A 21,432-nucleotide genomic window follows, 5' to 3' on the forward strand; every position below is an offset into this window, starting at 1 on the left:
ACCTTAATTCAAAACGTTCTCACATAGAAACCACAGCAGGTTTGTTCTTCTGTTTTGTTTTCCCATGAGCCTACATGTGACCAAGTTTAAAACTGTACAAGTCTTTGGAGCCACATTCTGTGGTTCTGTGCTGGAGAGAGCTGACTGGGAGAAACCACAGCAGGGAGTGATCTGCATTCCTTTCAGGTGGAGGAGGAGCTGGTGAAGAACAGCAGTGACTGTATGCCCTGTCAATACACAAAAATGAGTAACACAAGATGTTTTTCAGAAAAATAATCTATTTTTTCACATTGTGCTCACTGTACAGAGCTTCAAATTCTGCAGTCAAAGTGAAAGGGATTTCCTGTTGTCCCACTGAAACACAGAGAATTGCAACTCCAGTTACACGGGAACCTTGGTATCAAATAGCTTTGATTGTTTAATCTCAGTAGGTTTGGACTGTGTTTTCATTGAATTCATACAAGAGATGTTTTGTTGTGACAGAGATCATGTGTCCAAAAATTTCCTTCTATGTAGTCCTAATAGGCTCCTATTACTGTACTAACCAGTTCCTTCAGAGAGCTCATTAGCATCAGTGCCCTAAGAGGCCCTATACAAGGCGTAATTTTCACTTAAAGCCTATTTAGTTACTGTTTAGGTTTCTTAGTATCTGCTGTCATCAAACTAATCAAGATTGAAAGAGTTAAATGAATCAATTTTTTACTTATGTGATGAATAGCAGCAGCTGAGCAAGAAGTGGAACAGGTCCACTGGAACAGGTTGCCCAAGGAGGCTGTGGATGCCCCATCCCTGGAGGCATTCAAGGCCAGGCTGGATGTGGCTCTGGGCAGCCTGGTCTGATGGTTGGCGACCCTGCACATAGCAGGGGGGTTGAAACTGGATGATCATTGAGGTCCTTTTCAACACAGGCCATTCTGTGATTCTATGAAATATAACAAAATAGTTTAAGATACCTTTATGCTGACTGAACAGTTATAGCAATTTACAATTCGTATTTAGTTTCCAATTTCAAGTTCAAGGGACAATCCACTTTTTCTCTCTTAATAAGCTCACTTTCTCTCCTTTTAAATGTTTCATCCAATTTTACATTTATAATTCAGTATGTCCTTAAATCTTCTTTCTTATCTAAATTCAGTAGTACAATATTTGCAGGTAAAGAACTACTCAATCGACTTCTGTTTTTTCTGCAAAGTGCTATGTGCTACTCGTCTGCTGTCACATGAGTAAGTTATCCACATTCTCTAAGGAGAAAATGTAAATTCAAATTCACCACATGTCACTTCAATTCCCATCTCTACAAGCACTCATCAAAGACACCTACACAACATCTTAGGTTATTAATACCCAATGGCAAAAGCAAGAAGAAAGAAAAAAAGGCTCAACGGAATCTTTTTCTTTTGCAGTTTGTTGGGTTTTCTTTCTGTAGCTAAGAAAATTTTCCTTGACATCACTACCTGCTCAGTTTAAACACTTCCTGAAGGACAGGTGTAAAAAACCTACAATACCTGAAATATTCTGTAGCAGATTTACTGTCATTATCTCTCGTCTCCCTCAGGGAGGAAATAAAGCTTCTTCAATGCTTGCCCTCAACCACCAAAAAAGGATGTTCACTTGATTCATGTTCCATTGCCATTTTTTTTTCTCAGTTACACATCATTCTCATCTTTTTCATTCTACATATCTTGAAATCTGCAATTCCACAGTCTTACCACATGAGAGTACTTACCACATGAACGTCATTTCTAATATCAGAAAATACACTTCACAAGATCTTCAGCCTCAGTTTAGGGATGTATCAGGTCAGTGAGGAAGTTGAATTAACACCGCCATTAAAGATAGATTTAAGTTTTCTTCATCTTTTCAAAGAACTTCATGCCAACAGAGAATACTTCACTTTGACACAGAATTCTAAGATTGAAAGATGGCTTATCTAAACTACAATTTGCTGCATTACACAATGTGATAAAAGGGGATATTAACTAAAAAGGAACATCCCATTCCTATTTCCCATTCATTTATAATCTTCCTGCATTTCTCAGGATTAATATTAGCATTTGCAGGATGTAATAATGATAAAATCTTGTCAAAGGTCGAACCATTTGATGTAATTTCATTGATATCTTTAAAATAATCAAATAGACAGTGGGTTACCCCCCATTTGCCTGTTGATTACATACTTTTGGAAGTATTTTGACATTTCCACAATGTGATTTGTCAAGAACCACAGTTCCTTTAAGCAAAGGTAAATACTTGAAAGAGTTAAGAAATAAATAGCAAGTAGAACTTTGCCATTTCAAGATCCATTTTGTTACCTCTGAGTGGTTCTTCAAAATTAAACTCATTTTATCTGCAAGACAGGTGATCAGCAGTGGCAGTCTTGATCCTTCATGTTGTGGTAGTGCTACTTTGTGGCCTTATCTGTTTGCATACTGTCCTGTATCGGATAATTTATTATTCATAGCTAAAAAACTGCATAAATTACACAATGGTTTTACAAGGCTCAGGAAGGGTAACAGTCTATTCTGGAAAATCCCAGACCTGCCATTTTTACATAGAGAGGGTTTGACTCCAGCCTGGAGGCTTCTGTGTCCTGACAGAAGGAGCTGATGTGCTGACTTCTGATTTCTGATCTGATTTTAGAGCACTGCCCAAGATCTCACAAGAAGTCATTTCAAAGATATGAGTGTTACGCACATATTGTTTATCCAGTCATCAATGAACTTTCCCTTCTCTGGCACTTCTTTGCCTGTTACAGCAAGGAACAGCCCCAGGGTAACACCACATTTCAACAGGCAGAGCCTCAGATGCCCAGTGACCCAGTGCAGGTCACTTCCTTCAGGCCCTTTTTGCATCTTGCAGCACCTGCATGCAGGATATGCTACACACAAAAAACCAACAAGAACTGAGATCCATGAGATTGAGCATGAGTATGCTCAGTACCCACTGGGCAGACACACAAAGAGCTTCCACTTTGCCACTGAAAGGCCAGCAGCCTCAATCAGGTGGCCAAGGATCAACCCTGCTGCTCCCTGCAAGAGGTGCCCAGTGGCACCAGGCTCTTGTTCTCCAGCACCAGCTTTCCTTGAGCATTTTGTACCTTTTTACACTGGGTAATTTTCCTCTTGTATCCTCTGTCACTGTTTGTGCTGATCTAAACCAGCAGCAGCTTCCTTCTCCACCCACACCCTCAAGGCTGCTGACTTCCTTGCAGCTTCTTCCTGTAAAATGAGCTTTTCCATGCTGGCCTTGGCCACAGGCACCTCAACCCCAAGGATTTTAATTGAGAGGTGTGAATTTGCTGCAAGTGTGGGACAAGATAGAGGAGAATATCTTTTTCTTCCAAGCTCTGCTTTGCCCATTGCCAGTGCAGTCTTGGGGAGAAGCACTGGCCCACATTTCCATATGGAATCAAACTAAATCCCATGGGAAGCAGAGCTTTCAGTCATTAATCTGTTTAGGAAAATAACAATTACTTCAGAGCACTCTTAAGTCTGAGTGAAAATCTTGGTCTACTTTGGAGAGGTAAGCCCAGCTTCCATCTGACAAATCTGTGCAAAAGCCCTGTCAAAGTTAGTACTGTTTCCTTCAACTACTCCACAATCCTACTCCAAGTCCTACGCCATAATTATAAGAAACAGAGATGTAAGATAGATGAGATAAGGAGATGTTTCTGTTGAATGGCCCACCTTTCTGCTTTCTATTTTATTATCCTGACCAAATTAATGACAGCTGAAAGTGTCACTTTCCACATAGGTTAAAATGGTCTCAAGGTGCTCAAGAAGAGGCTTAGATTGCATAGTAGGAAGATTTACTTCACAGTCAGAGTAGTCAAGCATGTGGATGTGGCATAAAGGATGTGGTTTAATGGTAGGACTTGTTGGGTCAGGTTGATTGTTGAACTTGATGATCTTGAAGGTCTATTCCAATCTAAATGACTCCGTGATTCCATGATTTGCTGGTAAGCCCTTGTTCAGTTTTTCATAGCAGTTATGCTTGTAAGTTATGTTGTGTTTTGTTTTTTTTTTTTAATTTAATTTCAGGAGATTTACCTCAGAAACACTTATTTTCCAGTTCCTTCACCACATTTACATCAGAAACCTGTGTTACCTTTTAAGTTCTCTACAGCATTTATGACTCCCGTGCCTGTTTTCACAGGCAAGTGCAAACACCACTGAGCCTGATAAATGCAAGCTTCAGCCTGGTGAAATATAAGCCAGTCGTGCAGGAAACTGCACAGAGTCTGGGCTGAAAACGGATTGTAAAATATCTCCAAAGGGCTACCTGAGGTCTGTTTGCACTTGCAAGGAAAGCACTGCCCTCTATGTACAGCTGAAAGAACAGGCAGCGTTGACAGGAGAAACTCCAGCAGGGCCTTCTTCCCCTTCAGGTGGCCTCAGCTCTGGGCACACTGGGGGGGAGAAACATCAGTGATAACTATTTGATAAGTAACTCTTGTAAATTACAATTATACTTGAAGTAAAGCATCAAAAAATATTTCTTTCTTACTTTCATGTATAATCTTTAGATTGATGACACACTGAACTTTTAGAGAATACGTATGTGACTGCATACGTTACATAAAAATATACATGTTTATTTTAAAATGTTCTGGTGTTTATGTGTGTATTGAAACTGGGGTATTGAAACAGGGGACTGAATCCAAGGATGTGTCTGCCAGAGATGAAGCAGAGAATCTGTGCATTTCACTATGGCCCTATTCCTATCTCACAGACCCTTCCCCTTAAGACTTGGTAATCCCAAAACAAACCCATAAAAAGGAAATGAAGATTTACCAGAGCCTACAGTTATCTCTCCCCTCTTGGCTTTATCTTGCTATCTGTGCTAGGTTTCATTTGCACAGTGGCTCTAGCACAGGGTCAGTAATCCCAGCTCCTTTGAGGGGACTCTATGGCTGTGTTGGGAACTCTGGTAGAAAGGCAGGAGGTGCTTTTCCTCACCCTGCCACTGTGTGAGGTTGTAACTGCAGGGCATGGAATTTCAGCACAGGCTGTTTTGCCTAGCACTTCATCCCATGCTCCAAAAGCCATCCTTGGGCTGTTTATCCAGCGCACACATTAACTGCTATAGGTAGACACAGGGGCATTCAAGGTGACTTTTTTGCAAAAACAGCTGAGATCTGGCAGTTTTAAAATCTATATGCAATGCAGTCCCACTCGTCCCACGGCCCAATTCGATCTGGAAACAAAATAAACTGATTACAGACCCTGACAATAAACTCACTGTGTCTCCAGTGCAAGGGCAAAGTGACCTGGGAAGGTTTAGTCTCATTTTCTTGGTTGTTAGCTCTGTCTTCCTTACTTCTGAGGTGCAATTTCTCCAGCATATAAACTCTGAGTAGCCTTGAGCCTCCTGGCATTTCCTGTTATGTTATTCAACAGAGTGAAGGACGAAAAAGGAAGTTTGTATTCTTTATGCAGGGTGACCCTGGATGCTTTATTTCCACACACCTTCCAGACAAGGCAGTTTTTCATAGGGCCACAGTGAGTCTTCTTCAGTGTGTGTCTCCCAGACAGTCTTGTAAGCAGCAACCCTGGATTTGCACAGTGAACTACGTTACTACTAGTTGTTAATGCACACAGCATGCTCAGCCTCCTTCTGGATATAATGCTGTGGACAGCCACCAAATCTGTGCTACTCTAAATTATGTAAAATTATGTAAAATTATGTTACACGGCAGTAAAGAGGTCACAAAGGAGCACGCTATTTAGAACTAGAGAAGTTAATCATTTTCATCCTAAAAAATGCACAGTATCTCCTTCTCTCCATAATCAAGCCCCTGCATGCTGTGTGTGCTCCACACCTGTAAGAACTACATGATGCACTGATGCTTATCCAACCTGTAATTGCCTCACACTGAGCAATAAAGCCTACAGGGCTTTACAGGTCAGGGCCGCAGGTGCACTGACAAGCTCTGCAACCTCCTTTCCCCTGCCTTGGGGCTGACCACAGAAGTTGATTCATCCTCTCCTCATCTCACAAGCGCAATGTTTGGGAGCAGAGTTGATACAGGGCAGCTGTAATTTTGGATCTGACACCCAAATTCTGTGACAGAGCTGTGAAAAGCCCTATTTGGAACCTTCGCCCTTTGTTTTGAGGGCTGCCTTTGAACTCAGGCCCCCAGGCTAGGTCCTTGCCCAAGCTACACCAGCAGGTGCATAAGGAAGGTTAGGGGCCAGGAATCCTCTAACCTCAGAGTGTGCTGATTCAGGACTTCAAATACATCTGATATGATGATTAAAATAGTTTATACTTCAACTGTGCAGGCCTCAGGGACATGCAGTTTTGGGGGACCTGCCATAATAAAGAGAACCAGAACTGGTCTCCGTGTTTCTTAATCCATGTCATGAACTTGGGCAGTGCTGAAGCAAGTAGAGCACTCATTTTACCACTTCTGCTCAGGGACAAGCACCAGAGAGGAGAGTGGAGAGCTCAGGGTGACTGCAGGGTTACAGCAAGATGCCAAATCCCTGTTCTTGTCAGCCACTGTTCTTGTCTGAAAGCTCAGAAAGCCAGTTGTTGTGGTCAGATCACATAGCACGTTCTCTCTTAAGTCATCTCTGTTCTCTCTGAAGTGTTCCAGCCTCTAATACAGGAAATCAGGTGCCCAAATTGTTAGAATTACCTTATTCTTCATCAGTATTAAACATGCAAGTGTAGCATGCACTTCTGGCAGCACCACAGTGGGGACTTGACAGCTCCTGATTTCTAGCACCTTAGGGAACACCATGCCCACAGAGATGTTCAGTAGTTGGGTCATGCTGCTGCTGGAGGTGGGGCAGGCTCATCACCTGTGGGAACTGAGCAGCCCTTACCAGGCAATTTATGTTTTCAGATATATATACATATAAATCCAGACCAAGAACAATTCAGAAATGTTACTTGCTAGGGAATTTATCCCATACTATTTAATTCAACAAACAAAAAACAGAGATTTCTTTTTATTGACATACAGACTGAAAAGATTCTTAATATATATCTCAGCAATTCCCAGACAAAGGATAAAAGCAGATAGGAAGCCTCCAACCACGTAGTCTCCCCATGGGAACTTCCAATTACATCTCAATTCCTCAGTGATGCATTTCCTTGCAGTATTTTAAGAGTAAGCATCCCCTCCCTGGAAGCATTCAGGGCCAGGCTGGATGGGGCTTTGAGCCACCTGGTCTAGAGGGAGGTGTCACTGCCTATAGCGGGAGGTTGGAGCTAGGTGATCTTAAAGGTCCCTTCCAGCCCAAACCATTCTATGATTCTGTGATCACTGCTGCATGTGTGATAAGGGCCCTGATCCCTGTTAGAGCTGTTTCTCAAGATTTTCAGAGTCCCTTGCCCAGCTTGCCATCATCAAACACGGCCTGAAAAGCTTTTTGGTCTTACAGCTGCCATGGCTCTGCAGCCGTACCGTGTGCTCTCTTGGAACACCACGCAGGCTTTCAGACCAAAAAGTTCTTCTGTACTGGAATCTAGGCACCAGCATGGTAAGTCAGCAGAAAAAAGAACTAACTTTATTATTTTTTAAGAGAAAATTAATATATAGAATCATGCATGTATGAGGGATACAATAAATAAATAATCACATGGCAGGAAAGAAAAGATATTTCTTTTTATTTCTAGATGCAATAATTTTAAGGTCCTTTCTCCAGTTGAGTTTGTCCTGCACTTCTTTTGTGGGGGGAAAAAAAAAAACAATAAAAACTGAATGCAGATGTTGCTGATGGAATGTAGTTCTTCATTGAGGAGCATTTGCACACATCCACTCTAGCTTGCAGATGCAGAGCTCCATGGGCAAGGCACAGCTTCTGAAAACAGCTAGGTAAGGCTACTGGGGATGTTTTTTCATGTAAAACAAGAGGTATGCTGTTTGTCCCCTGCAGAAAAAAAAAAAAAAGAAAAAAAAAAAGAAAAAGAAAAAGCAAAACTAGCATGTTTGAAGATCTCACTGATCTCAGTTGCAAAAAAACTTCCAGGTTTGTTCCTGCTCAACTTTCTGAGATTTAGGTCAACTTAAGCAGCCCTACCCAATGCTCCTATGGCAGCATGCTAACCTCCCTGGCAGCACTATAGCTTACAGGAGGAAGTCTCTCTCTCCATGCTCATTTTCTTATGATTCATCAAAGCATGGAGGAACCCTGACCGATGTACCTAACGCTAGTCAGGATCAAGGGTCAGTCACAACACCACCACTCCTACAGCACAGTTTGTGACTACTGCAGGCTCCAGGTACAGTCAGTATAGTTGTCTCAAGTAGCCAGAACACAAGAATGCTCCCTATATACTCCAACATCCCCAGCTCATGACAGGCAAAGGGCGATTCCAATCATTTGTTCTCCCCCTCTTTGCTGCATCGTTTTAAATAATGAAATTTAGAGCCCAGAGTGGCATTAAGTAAAAACAAAGAGGCACTTCCTTACCAGCTGAGGTCTGAATGCCCATAGGTACTTCTAACATCATCCCATGACACCTGAAGTAAAACACAGAAGGTAAGGGTTGTAAAAACTCTTGAGATGGACATAATGTGATACCAGCACAACAGTCCTCATGACAGTGATACATCTTCTACTTTCAGGAGCTACAAATATTTTAATTAAACAGTTAATCACTCATGATTTTTGTGGAAAATCAGTTCCTTTGCCTCTTCTGAAAAAAATAAAAGAAAAAAAAAAAGCATTAATCAGATCTAGAGTACATAATGTAGGGCACACAGTCAATGGCTGCTTGTGGAAAATGCAAAGCAGATCCTGAGGTTCTGAGCTAAAGCCATCTTGCCCTCAGCTCTGAGTATGTTGTAGAAGAGGAAAGGCATGCACAAAGCTCTGCAGACTCATTTTTCTCTCCGGGTTCTCTTGAATTAGCAGTCAGTCAGACTAAGTGAGATCTAGAGGACTGTCTGGAAAGCTACAAAAGAAAAGTGGATTTGTCTCCTTACCTGTTCAACAAGAGAATCATTGAAGCAATACCATTTGCATTCTGTGAGACTTCGAATATAGGCACAGTAATGTCCATAGCTAGTTGATCCTGAATGAGCAACAACAGCAAAGAGCTCATACTGCCAGGCAGCCTGTAAAGAGGAACTTTCAGTAAGGCAATTTTCATTTACCACTGCTGAAAACAAGCAGCAGCCAGGACAGCAAGAATGTGCATTTCATAAGGAAAAGAAAGATCAGACTGACCCTGAGCATCCTGCCTTTTATAATATTACCCTCAGTGATTTGCCTGCCAACTGTGGACTAGCAGCCTCCCTGGAGGTTACAGGAATATAAAAAGGGCAATAGGACAGCAAAGAGGCAGTAAAGGGGTGACAAAGCATCCAAGCACTGCACCAGTGAGATTTTGCTGTTGCCACACTTTCCCTTGTTATTCTCAGTAAGGGGAAGAGATGTAGCAGGTCACTCAGCTGCTTGGCAAAGCTGTCATCTTCCTGCTAACCTCAAGGTCTGGATTTGGTCAACTAAAATGACAATGTTTAAATCTTTTCTTCGTATTTTCAGACACAGGAGAAAGAAGTTATGCTCACTGCTCTCAGAAGAAAGAAAAAGAACCATAAAGCCTGTTTTTTGGCTTCATGGCAGAAAGCTCCAGTTAGTTATATTACTTTTGGAGACAGGAACTTGAATAATGCCTGAACCAGTCAAAACAATTAGATGTCAGACAACACCAAGCACAGGTAAAGTCTGAGACATACATTTCTAAGACTGCTTTGAAATGAAGTCCGCACTGATCTTATCAAATTCGAGCTAAAGGCAGAAGAAAATCTGACTCTTTTAGACAGGGCATTAGGATTATCTCACCTTTTCATTGTCATGTGCTTGGCACTGCTGTTCTGTCAAGACTGCATTGAAATCAAGGTCTTGTGGGAATGGCAGACAGTTGCTAATTTTGTGGATGTAAGCTGATCTTCCAAAGCAGAAGCGCTTTAGGTGTATGGTCAGAGTCTGTGGCAGGTGGACCAGCTTTACACTCTGAAAAGGAATAAATAATGAAATTCAGAACCAAGGAGCAAACCCAGGAGAGCTGAGGTAGAAAAAGCCATTCCCACAGAATCACAGAATCACAGAATGGCCAGGGTTGGAAGGGACCTCAAGGACTGTGAATCTCCAACCCCCCTGCCACAGGCAGGGCCACCAACCTCCCCATTTGATACCAGACCAGGCTGCCCAGGGCCCCATCCAACCTGGCCTTGAACACCTCCAGGGACGGGGCATCCACAGCCTCTCTGGGCAGCCTGTTCCAGCACCTCACCACTCCCTCTGTAAAGAACTTCCCCCTGACATCCAATTCTATCATTGCTAGATGGTGAATGTAGCATAACAACCCATCTACACAGAGATGTGATGATCAGGTTTCTCAACTTCAACTTGATCAGCATTGAGCCTTGCGTGTCTCATTGACTGCTTCATTTCTCATCTGCTTTCCTAACCCCAGGTTGGTAGCATTCCCATAACTATTCCCTCTCTTCACTAACCCATGGACTGAAAATTATGGCATTTAAGATGTTCAGGTGACCAAATCAGCCATAGCACAAAATACAGATGGTGTAGCATGCTGCCTAGCTGCCACAATCAGCAGGCTGTTTCTACACAACAAAGAAACAGTCACATTCAGAAGAAATTTCCCTCTTGCACAACTTGTCTGTGAAGATTCATTGGAACAGTTTTTTCTGTCTGCTGGGTTGGCTGTACTCTTCAGTGGCAAAATAACTGCTGCGTTCGTCACCTCTTTAAACCCAAGCACCACAATACCATCGATAAACTGGATGGGGTCTTGGGCAGGTGAGTGGATAGTCAAGCACTGTGCCTGGTGAGGAGAAGCAAGCCAGCTTTCTTGTGACATGGCCAACAGAGCTCTGTGCAGGATGCCACGCTGCCAGTTCACTCCACCTGGCACTGCCTTTGTTGATAGTACTGCTGCTGCCATGACTGCCACCAAGATATGTATGCACTGTGGCCTAGGAGGGTGGACCAATCCTGAAAACGTCGTGGAAAGTCCCCTCCAAACCTTGGGCTGAGGCACTCTTCCCTTACACACCTCTCTCTTCAATGCACTTGCTGCTGCATGAAACAGCTAATTCATCTGCTGGCAGAGACCAATACTGTAAACACACAGAGCCCAATGGAGAGAAGGAGAGAAAAGAAATCACCCTACGCTCTCCTGCTCTTAAAGGTATGCACAGCACTGGTAACATACTCTTGTCTACCCCTAGGTGACTTATATTAAAAACCATAAAAGCATTCTTTTGTTACTACAGCTACGTTCACGGCAGGGATCTTGCCATATGGCTTTTACCTAGCTGACAGTGCTATGTCAACACAGCTTTGAGTTGTTGATCTCTTAAACTGGTACGGTTGAGTTCTTTCTCTGTTTTTCCCAGTCCTAAAGGGAGTTCTGAATATAAGAGATGTATGGGGAAATACTTCTGCTTACCTGCCGAAACGGTGTTTTCTTTCCACAGTGTTCACAGAAACACATGTTTTGACCAGTCAACTCTTCTGAATGGAAAAAGCACTGCAGGCACTCCTCCTAAGAAGACAGAACAGTTTTCTTTCATCTTATTTCCTTCCTTCAAGCTAGACTTTTATTTCAACTTTGCTTCACGGGCTGCATGTAGACAACAAAGCTACAGAAGGCAATTTTTAATTCAAAGGAAAAAATCAGTTTTCTGTCCCTTACCATGAATGAAAGAGTGAAATCAAGTACTGCTAGTCAGTTTGAATTGTTCTGCATTTTTTTAGTGTTCAGAAAGATTTTGTCTGCCTTGCATTCATCTGTAAGTTAGACTTGCTCCTGAATAACTAACTGCACAAGCAGTTACAAAACGTGACGTGTTCAGCAACCTGTGGACTAAGCATTAAGTGTCACTGTAAAACATTCACAGTGACATTAATGCATTTAATTTTTTAGCCAAAGAAAACAGAGGAAGGGTTTGGTCATTTCAGCACATATAGGTACAGTATGGAGAAAAGTTGTTTTCAGTCTTCGTTTACTTGAGTTCTAAAAACACAGTTTTTTTGTTTGCCTTCACAGGAGAGTGTCAGAAGAAAAATGACCCTTATTCTTCTACATACAAAGATGGAATTTAGGAAGGAATGCTGCAGTAAGAAGACTCCCTAGATAAGAAAACTGGGCAATGCAGAGCTGGGAAATTTGACCAAATACGGAGAGCTGGACTGCAGTTCACTCTGACCTACCTGTATTTAAGTGCCTAGCGACATTAGGTGCCTTAATTTCCAAAGGCCTTGTTTACAGTGCATTAGGACTGGCAACTCTTGTTTAGCCTTGGACCTTGAAAAGCAAGGAGCCTTTACGCTGGGACACTCAAAACCAAGAGATTCAAAATCACTAGTGACTTTTGAGTGTGATCTTCACTGAGCTGCACTTCCTGCTCTCACCATCTGAAGTCAGCAAACGTATGACTGTAAAACTTCTCCTTACGTAGTGCCTCTCCTATTATAACTGACTATACAGACATAATCATCGTCAAACTGTACTGAATGTGCATTCGCATGTGTACACATGTACACACCTGCACTGTGTTAAATCATTTCTGTTGCAATGTGACCAGGACAGTTCTAAAACACACACTTGTTTTGTTATTTCAACAGGTGAAAGAGCATCTTCTTTACATTAAGAAAAAAAAATATCCACAAAGTATCAACAAAATAACATCAATAGAAATGCATTGTTTTAAACCCCATTTTAGAATGAGTGTGAGTAACAAACAACTGTGTGCCTTTCAAACAGGACACACGTTATGCTATATATTCCTTTTCCTATCACAGCCCTGACATTCCATCAATTTCTACCCTTGCAGTGGGTGAAAAGTGAGACTGGATTCCAGATTCAGCCCTTACCTCTCATGCATTCCAATGCAATATCACACCCCTGGCATGCAGCCTGGTACAGGATCATCCCTATTGTGTTGTTTTTCTTTGATAGTGCAGCACTGTGGCAAATTTTCTATGAAGAGACAACTCCTAACATATCTCCTCTTTCTTAAGCTCTGGGAGCAATTACACTAATTGAAAAAGTAGAGTACTGCATGGCACAAAAAAGGTGTTGATACGTGAAGGTATTTTACACCATCCCAAAGCCTCAGCGATTTTGAAGAAGGTTCCTTTATCCTGGAACAGCATAAAGCGGTCAGAATAAGGTCCAGTTGTCCACTGACAGCTGAAACCTCCACTCTCTATTTGACACCATCACTTCTTTATCTGGATATCAAACAGCAGTGCTGTTTCGACAGCAAAAGAACACTGCACCGGGCAAATGCATTGCGCCTGGTGAGGAACTAACACTTATAGAGGGCACTTCTCTGTGGTAAGCAAACTCTCACAGATACACATCACCATACAGTGTAAGTCTTTGGATCCTACAGAGTATTTAGTCAACAGCCTTCTCAGAAAGGAGCTTCAAAGATTTTATTTTCTTTCTCCAAAATTGAACGGACTTTTTTTTCTGGAGAAGTTTAAAAGCCCTCAAAACAAGCAAGAAATGTGAATGAGAAAAGGCCCCAGATAATCTGCAGAGATTCTCTAGAGAAGTACAGGGAGACACCAGTCCTACAGGGAGATGGCTCTGACACTGAATAGAGAGGAATCTTCTTTCAAAGGTCAGAGCGCTATCACTGAACTTACCAGAGTCTTCAGCATGTGATAGTCAGAATCTAATAATGAGACTGGAAGGGTTAACATGCTGCTGTTCCTCTTTGTTTCAGAAGAGCATGTCTGACAGGCCAGGTGCTCCTGCACACTGATGGTGTACAAATCACTCAGCTTTTCAACCTGGAGGAGGTAAAAATGGCCAAAACAAGGTTTGTGAAGAACCCATCTGAGGTATTTCCCTCTGCGAATGGGAAGGGACATGCCACTTCATGAAGTGTTGGTTTAAGGCTTGAACCCAGATATGACCTTGACTCATGTGGACTGGACAATTCCACCATTTAAAGGAGAACAGCTCCTTCCCCTCACCCCCTAACGGAGGTGAAAGACATCTCCTGTAAAAGGACAGCTGAATGTCTGCTTTAAATGCAATTTTATTGTTCTGTTTGGAATAGTAACAGGAATCTGCCTTGTGTATGAGCAGAACTATGATACTGATTTGAGGAACAGACACTTTTTTTCTTACTTTACATCATTCTCTTTGGAGGAACTATCATATACATACCAAGAGTTACCAATAATGAAATGCACGTGTCTGACTCCAAAGAATGAAGGAAATGTGTAAAGACATGCCAGTTAATGCTTACAGAAATTTGGGAAGACATGCAAGTTAACTAAATTTGGTGCTGCTAAAAGATCGGTCTTATCATTTATTAATAGATTCTCCTGTTAGAAAGGAAAACCTGGCATGCTCTAAACAGAGGAACAATAGAAGTGTGATTAAAACCCATGAAGTCTATGAGATCAAGACTGTCTACATTTAAATATGAGAGGGAATATTTAGATGGCAGATAATTCCAAGAATTTCATGTAGGATAACAATGAATGGGATTCTTCTTGGAGAAACAGAGGAAAGAACATATGGCAAAAGCCTGGTGTTCATTTTAGTGATCATACTTACCAGCTCTGGGTTTTTCATCTGTTTCTTTAACAAGTTCCAGAGAGTCAGAAAGAGTTGTGCAGCATCATACTGTGCAAACACTGGACAAGCAGAAAACAACCTCAATCAGTATTATCAAGAATGCCAAGCATGTTTTCCATAGATGGCAAAGGTAGATTTGTTCTTCCCCATTGGAATGTGTGTTCTGTTCCACTGCCACCTTCTACCAGGGACAGAGCTTAGTCTGGAGACAGCCACAGTGTCTTCTCGTGACCTGAGCAAATAGTGGGAAAAGATGGGAGGGCTCAAGTACCCCACTGAACTACCCACTGCAAGAGGAACGTCTCTGTCAGTAGGAGAAGGCAGAATGCAAAACCTCAGAGGGAACAATTATACAAATAGAAATACTAGGGTTAGCTCATGTTCCTCCTTCATATAGGTCTGGGCTGGTTATCGATTTTCCCTTCCAGAACTGCCATCTTTCAGCTTTTATACAAAGATCAGAGTATCTGTATGCAAACTACCATCCATATTTGTACATGTAATCAGACCCTCAGTATCCCAGCCCTACTGGTCACTTGTGCAGATAACTATTTCTCTCGTTTGTACCCATGTCCAGATGGGAGAGTAGGTCAGTGAGTTCTTCTCTTAGCACTTATAACAAGGAACAGGAATAGGATCCTTGGGGATTTGGGTGAGCTGAGTATCTTTCTGGCATGATCCCTTTTTTCTAATAAGAAATAGCAGCTGTTGCACTGTTATTAAATAGTATAGCGAGTCAAATCAAGCCATAAGCCATCCACTCTGTGTCTTGCACAGCCTTTTATTCTGTCCAGTATCAACTGCTGAGTCTTCTAGCAGGCTGATCATCTTTGCATCCTTTGGACACCAGCAAAGTAAATCAGAAGACACAGCACCTCACTCGTGACAGGAAGGTAGCTATAAAGAGCTACATCATCATGTACCCACTTCTTGCATTTCCGAATCCCTGAACGAGATGCCAAAGTCTGCACTGCTTTCCAGTGCTTGATAACAAACTTTCCCAGTCTGCAAGCAGAGGTGGGCATGAGAAAATGGATGCTTACTTTCCACTCTGTGTTCTACAAGACAGATAGCAAGCTCTCTGGGAGAAACTGCTTTCTGCTTTCCACACTGCATCTTCTCCAGCAGCAAAAGCATTTGGTATGGGACATTCTTCTTCTTTCCTGTGCCACACACTGGCACTGAGATCCTATAAAGAGAAGTAAAATGAATGGTAACCAAGCAGCGCAATGGAGGAGTATTAGATATCACACCAGAAGGAGCAGAGGTGGATGGCACAGATAGCAACTCAAGAAGAACCACTATGAACCACTATATTTTCAGCAAAATAAGGAAAAAGGGGAAGAAAACACCAACATCAGCTCAGCCCACAGTGCAAGCTGACAGCTCTAAAGCAAAGGTTATGATTTTAAGTTGGCCCATTTCTGAATAAGGGGTAAACTGAGCAGGACTTGCAGTGCCTTCTGTGCTCTGAAGCAATATTATCTACAGCTGTTTTCAAAGCTGCTCTTGCCTTACTCCTTTCCTTCATTTTCAGCTACCCTCAAAATTTCATGGGCAAGTATATCACAATTAATGAATGCTGAATATAGAAAAGATTTCAACTATATGCCAACTGGGAAGCTCTTTATCCTCTCTAAATTTATTAGAGTCAACATGTTTTCCTATGTCTTTCTTTAAATAATAATAGTAACCTTCAGCCTACATTATTTTGCTTTTTTAATGATATTTATCATCCCTGTACACCTGTAACTTGTCTCCTTCCCACTCTGCACACTGATGAGTGTGTAAGAGATTTGGAGAAAAGACTGAATAGGAATGATCCACTTAGATGCCTAAAGCTACAGTGAACTGAGCAAACTGGACACCAGTTTTAAGGGTGGCAAACAGAGCAGCAGAAGCCCACATTGTGCTCACAAACAAGTAGCAAGCACTATGAAGCAGAACAAAGCAGCAGTGTACTTGCTCTCTGCTACCACATTAGTCATCTCTATCAAGAGTTAGGCCCCAGGGCAGCGGGGACCAGAAGCTATGGATCATCAGGATGTATATATTCATATGCTTGCAGTTACAAGGTTAATAGTGGATATCCTTTAATTATAATGTGCTCTGATCATACCTGGGACAAAATCATATCCTGCTACTGAAAAGAGGTACAAATCATAAAGACTCAGTTCAAGCCTGCAATGCCTCAATGTGCAAACATTACATGAGAGATGACTAACAAGTAAGAAAACTGCAAGTTTTGACTTTGTAGGCCCTAGTCTGTAAAATAAGAGGCACTTTTTGAGATCTTTTTGAGATCTTTTAGATCTTAAGAGATCTTTTTGAGCAAGCTGGAAGTACTTAACACCTCCTAATGAATCAGTCCTTCAAATGTATGCTCCATATGAAAAAAGGACCAGAGACAATGGGGCAACAACAGAACCATCTCACTTAGTTCAAGCAGGCAGTACCTTCGCAGTATCTTTGTGAAGTGTATGTTCATGAAGAACACCTGGAGCAGAGAGTTCAGACAGCAGGTTTGTCCAAGATTATACAGTCCAACAGCTCCTGTAGGCACAGGAAAAGAGGAAGTGAGTCCAAAGACAGGTGACAAGAAAAGAAAGTGAAAACGATTTAAAAGATAGAAAACTCATCTTTGTATGTATTCAGCCATTCAGTGCACAGCTTCAATATCTTGCTCAGACCTCAGAGAGGCTCCAACCTACTTTCCTCAAGCAGATAACATCTGCGTTTTTTTTGACAACTGACAGGAAAAATCCAAGTCAGCCTGGATTATAATACTCAGATGTCTCCCAGCTCCTCTACTTTCAGTTAACACGGTTAAAATAAACAGATACCAAAGGCTGCCTGTATGAACATTTTTATTCAGCCTTTTAAACAGCCAGGTCTACCAACAAAATAAGGAGCTGCATGTGAGAACCACATGTGAAGTGTCTACCACACAAGCTAACCTGCAGCTGTTTACACTGCATATAGAACTTCTTTCTGTATTCTGTGCCCCAAAGCAATACCAGTAAAGCATCAGAAAGGAAAAGTTTGTCTCCTGAAGTCAGGAGAAAGGAAATGGGGCAGAACTCAGAACAACTGTGAAACGTGTACAGCCAGTGGTAACGAGAGATCTATGTGATACACAACAGAATGTACACCTGAAATACTGATGGCAGCTTTTGGGGAGCCAATCTACTGACACAGCATAGTAACTAGGACCTACTGTCTGGTTTAGCAAATCAATAGGCAAAGCTGGCTGTGTTTGGAAAAAGGCTGCTATTTACTTATTCTCAGCTGCAATGGCCAATACAAGGAGTTGGAAGGGGAGAAAGCTCTGAGATCCTCATGTAAGTCCTTATCAAAACCCAAAATGGTTTCTTGACAGTGCAAAATGAGAATCATCTGCATATTCCTCGGTAAGGGGGTAAAGGAGAAAACAAAGCCCAAGAACAGAGAATGGAACAGAAGGCATGAGAGACAGAAAATATACATGCAAAAAATAGACAAAACTTGATTACTATTTTTTAAGTCGGCAGCACCAAAGACTGATGGTGGCCTCCAGTCTTCACTCTTTGACACTTTGTCTTCTTCTTTGTAACTTTTCTCTTCTGCCTTCATGGTCTCACTTGGTGATGTCTCTAGTTCCTTCTTGCTTTCCTGATGCTCACCTCTTTGGCTCATCAACAATATTGTATGTACAATCACGGAAGGACTGCAGAAGGACATAGAAAGATCAGAAAGATAGGGAACACCCAGAAACGTACGATTTCTATTTCATATTTTCACAATGAAAATTATGGAATGTAAATAAAACTAGTTTGATTACTGCAGTAGTGTTTGATACATTTAAATTATTGTGGGCGTGGTAAATGGGCAATATATCAGCAAGGTAAAAGACACAGAGCTTGTTGGCAACTGCACATCCTGATTTCTCTCTGTGACTAAATAAATGATCCCCTGGTTCCACAGAAGTAGCTCCACCTAACCAAGGGAATTCTAGACACACCTACCTGTTCATGATTCGGTGAATATTATCGTTCAACTGTCAGATGTTGAAAAACTCCTCTGGTTAGTAACAGTAACGCCCGAGTATTCAAAGGAGAAAATTTCACCTCACCTAATCTTTTGAGTTGATAAGCATTTATTTTCTGGTTGGGCTGTCTATATTGTTTTTAAGCACACCAACCACAGCTCTACTGCGGCACTTTGTATTCTAATTTTTAAAGGCATTTCAGCATTCAAATATCATTTTCAGTTCACGCTTCTTCAAGTGATCACAAAGGAACTGTTTAAGCAAGAGAACAACTACAATGCCTTGAGTTTGAATGAACCATTACTCTAACAAACCTCTATGATTCAGCAACTGACACTTCAAGTAAGACTCAAAACAATCACTAAACAAAAAAAGAAATTAAAATCACAGTGTCCCACACTCAGATCAGATCACATCATCAAATTTGCTGAAGAACTTTATTTGGGGGGAAAAAAAAAGAAAATCAGAAATTGAAAGATAGATTCAAGAAGACTGCATTTTATATGAAAAGGCAGTGATTTGAACAGCTATTCAGGAAAAGCTTAACTGGATTCAATTTCTTCTTTTGCAAAACAGTCAGAACTCATTCTGCATGTCTCCTGGAAAGTGGTTTAACCAGGCATTCGGGATTCTGAAATCCCATCCAGAGAAAGAATGCATCTTTGTGTGCAGAAGAAAATACTGGGTTTATTTGTGGTGTATCAGCAAGAGTGTGAGTAATGCCATCAGCCAGTGGTGATGTAGGAGACAGAAAGGAGGGAAAATGATCAGTAGAGTGGAGGGAGCTGAACAGCAGCTATGCGTGTGCTGGAGATGAGGAGAACTTGCAAGACACAGCTTTTGGTAGGCTTAAGAGTGGGATGAACAAGCAAGCTCAGAGCTAGGAAGCTTCGGGTGACTTGAGAAATAGGTAGAATTACACTAGTGTTGGAAGGAGCAGGGATCTACAGAGATAGAAGGATTTGGGTCTGTGGTTTGATAAAACTCTCCCCCAGGCACCCAGGCCCTGCTAACAGGAACCCTGGCTTGAGAGCAAGGACAAGACCTGAACTTCCCAACCACTGCACGGAACTGCCTTGTCTCAGCTATAAAACATATAGTATTCCTAAGATTTGCACGTGATCCTCCTTTTTCTGCATAAATATGTAAGAAATCTGGTGAGTGGGCAGAGGACTTGGGGAGCAGACTTCCCTCTTAGCCCTGATTTCTCCCCTCTTACTGAAGGGCAGGGTCCCTTCTCTGTTTCCCTGGCAGATGAGGGGGATGACTCAGTACCACTTGTGGCTTAGATGAGCGGAGTGACCATGCTAACTGCAGGCAGACAGAAGGCAGCAGCCACGTCTGCTTGTATCTTTCAACCATCATCTACAAGCTCTCTCGCCCATCCTCTCAGTCAGCTTAGACTCGTCCCTTTCACTCTCAATGCACCACAGCCTATCTGTCCCCTCAGGATTCTGACCATCCATGATAAATCCCCATGGCCCCTTTACACCTCCATGCCACAATCCTCTCAGCCCCAGCATCCCTGTGGTCTTGCTGCCCCTTTGCCACCCAAGCCCTCTCTGCCTGAGGATAGCCTCTGTCCCTGGTCACCATTCACCCTTCCCACCATCATCACCCCTTTATCCTCATGGGGTTTGGGCTCTCAAGGGGACAGACAGTGGCTTGGGGAGACAAAAGCCAACGCAATGAGTTGATCTAGTGGCCAGTAACCCTGCCCACAGCAGAAGGCTGGAGCTCGATGATCTTTCAGGTGCCTTCCAACCTAAGCCACTCTAGGAGTCTATGGCGCTCTCGAGGAGATGATGGTGGCCCTGAGGTGCAGCTGCAGGGCTTAGAGGTGGACTTGAGCACTTGTCTTGACGCGGCTGAAATGAGACTTCCCACTCCTCTGTTGAACTACTCGTTTGTTCAGCTCCCTTTTTTCTTTCTTTCCCTTTTTCTTTTTGTTCATTAAAGAATATTTCTGATGAGCCAGACAAAAGCAATCATTCCAGCCGCTACAAACGCCAATTATTCGCACCCCTTTGACTTCATGCCCTCTAAATTAGCACAGTAAGAGCTTGCAGACAAGAAGACCCCGACACATTACGCCTGGGACCGCCCTACTGGCGCCCTAGGGCTGCGGCTCGCCGTAGCGACAAGCGGTCCAAAAGGTTTCCCTACCAGTTCCTGCAGGATCTCGAGCGCTCGGAGCCACGGCGGATCTTCAGCCTTCCCCCGGGGCCGCATGCAGCCGTAACGAGCCAGGAAGGCGCATGAACGCAGCGCGAAGGGCACCTCGGTCCCGCGGGCAGCGCTGAGGGAGCGGCTGCCGCGGCGGCGCTGCCTGAGAGCGAGATTGCCGCGCTCCTCCCGGCTGCGTCAGAGGGCAGCGAGGAGCGCCCACAACGCAGCGGAGCTTTCATTTCCCGCTTAGCTCTGCCCCCGGACAGAAAGTGAAACTCAGCTCCGGTGCAGACCGAGCGGAGCCGCTGGTTTCGCTTCCCGCTCGCCGCCAGGGGCGGACGGGACGCAGAAGTAGGCTGTTGTGAGGTACGGCGTCCGTTCCTTTTAGCTACAAAAGCAATAAGAAAGCCAAACTGTTAGGAACGCCCGCAGTAACCTACTTATTTAAAATAACCCCAAATAAGTTACTTGCTTAGAAACTTAATGCGTGTTGCAGCCTCGAAGTGTAACCAGTTCCGCTCATAAGTGAGCTGTAGTCCCCAGCAGAGTACGGGTGAATGGCAGTGATATGGTAAACGAAATTACTCAACCACAGAGTAGCTTCAGCTCCAGCCCATGCTGGATGGTGCCTGGCCTCAGCGAGT

General features: G+C 42.8%; 1 protein-coding gene across 1 annotated transcript; it reads right to left on the reverse strand.

Moving 5' to 3' along the window:
- Positions 1–7,834: 7,834 nt before the first annotated feature.
- On the reverse strand, positions 7,835–20,851 carry USP18 (ubiquitin specific peptidase 18; the record flags this gene model as incomplete). The annotated part of the gene is given in 12 exon segments (XM_079541308.1): positions 7,835–7,883; positions 8,427–8,476; positions 8,942–9,073; positions 9,804–9,974; positions 11,437–11,532; positions 13,647–13,793; positions 14,572–14,651; positions 15,636–15,781; positions 17,049–17,145; positions 18,105–18,298; positions 20,729–20,781; positions 20,783–20,851. Coding segments are annotated over 12 exon segments (1,284 nt in total).
- Positions 20,852–21,432: the final 581 nt, after the last annotated feature.

Source organism: Tetrao urogallus, assembly GCF_951394365.1.
Source record: "Tetrao urogallus genome assembly, chromosome: 1".
In the NCBI taxonomy this organism is placed as follows: domain Eukaryota; kingdom Metazoa; phylum Chordata; class Aves; order Galliformes; family Phasianidae; genus Tetrao; species Tetrao urogallus.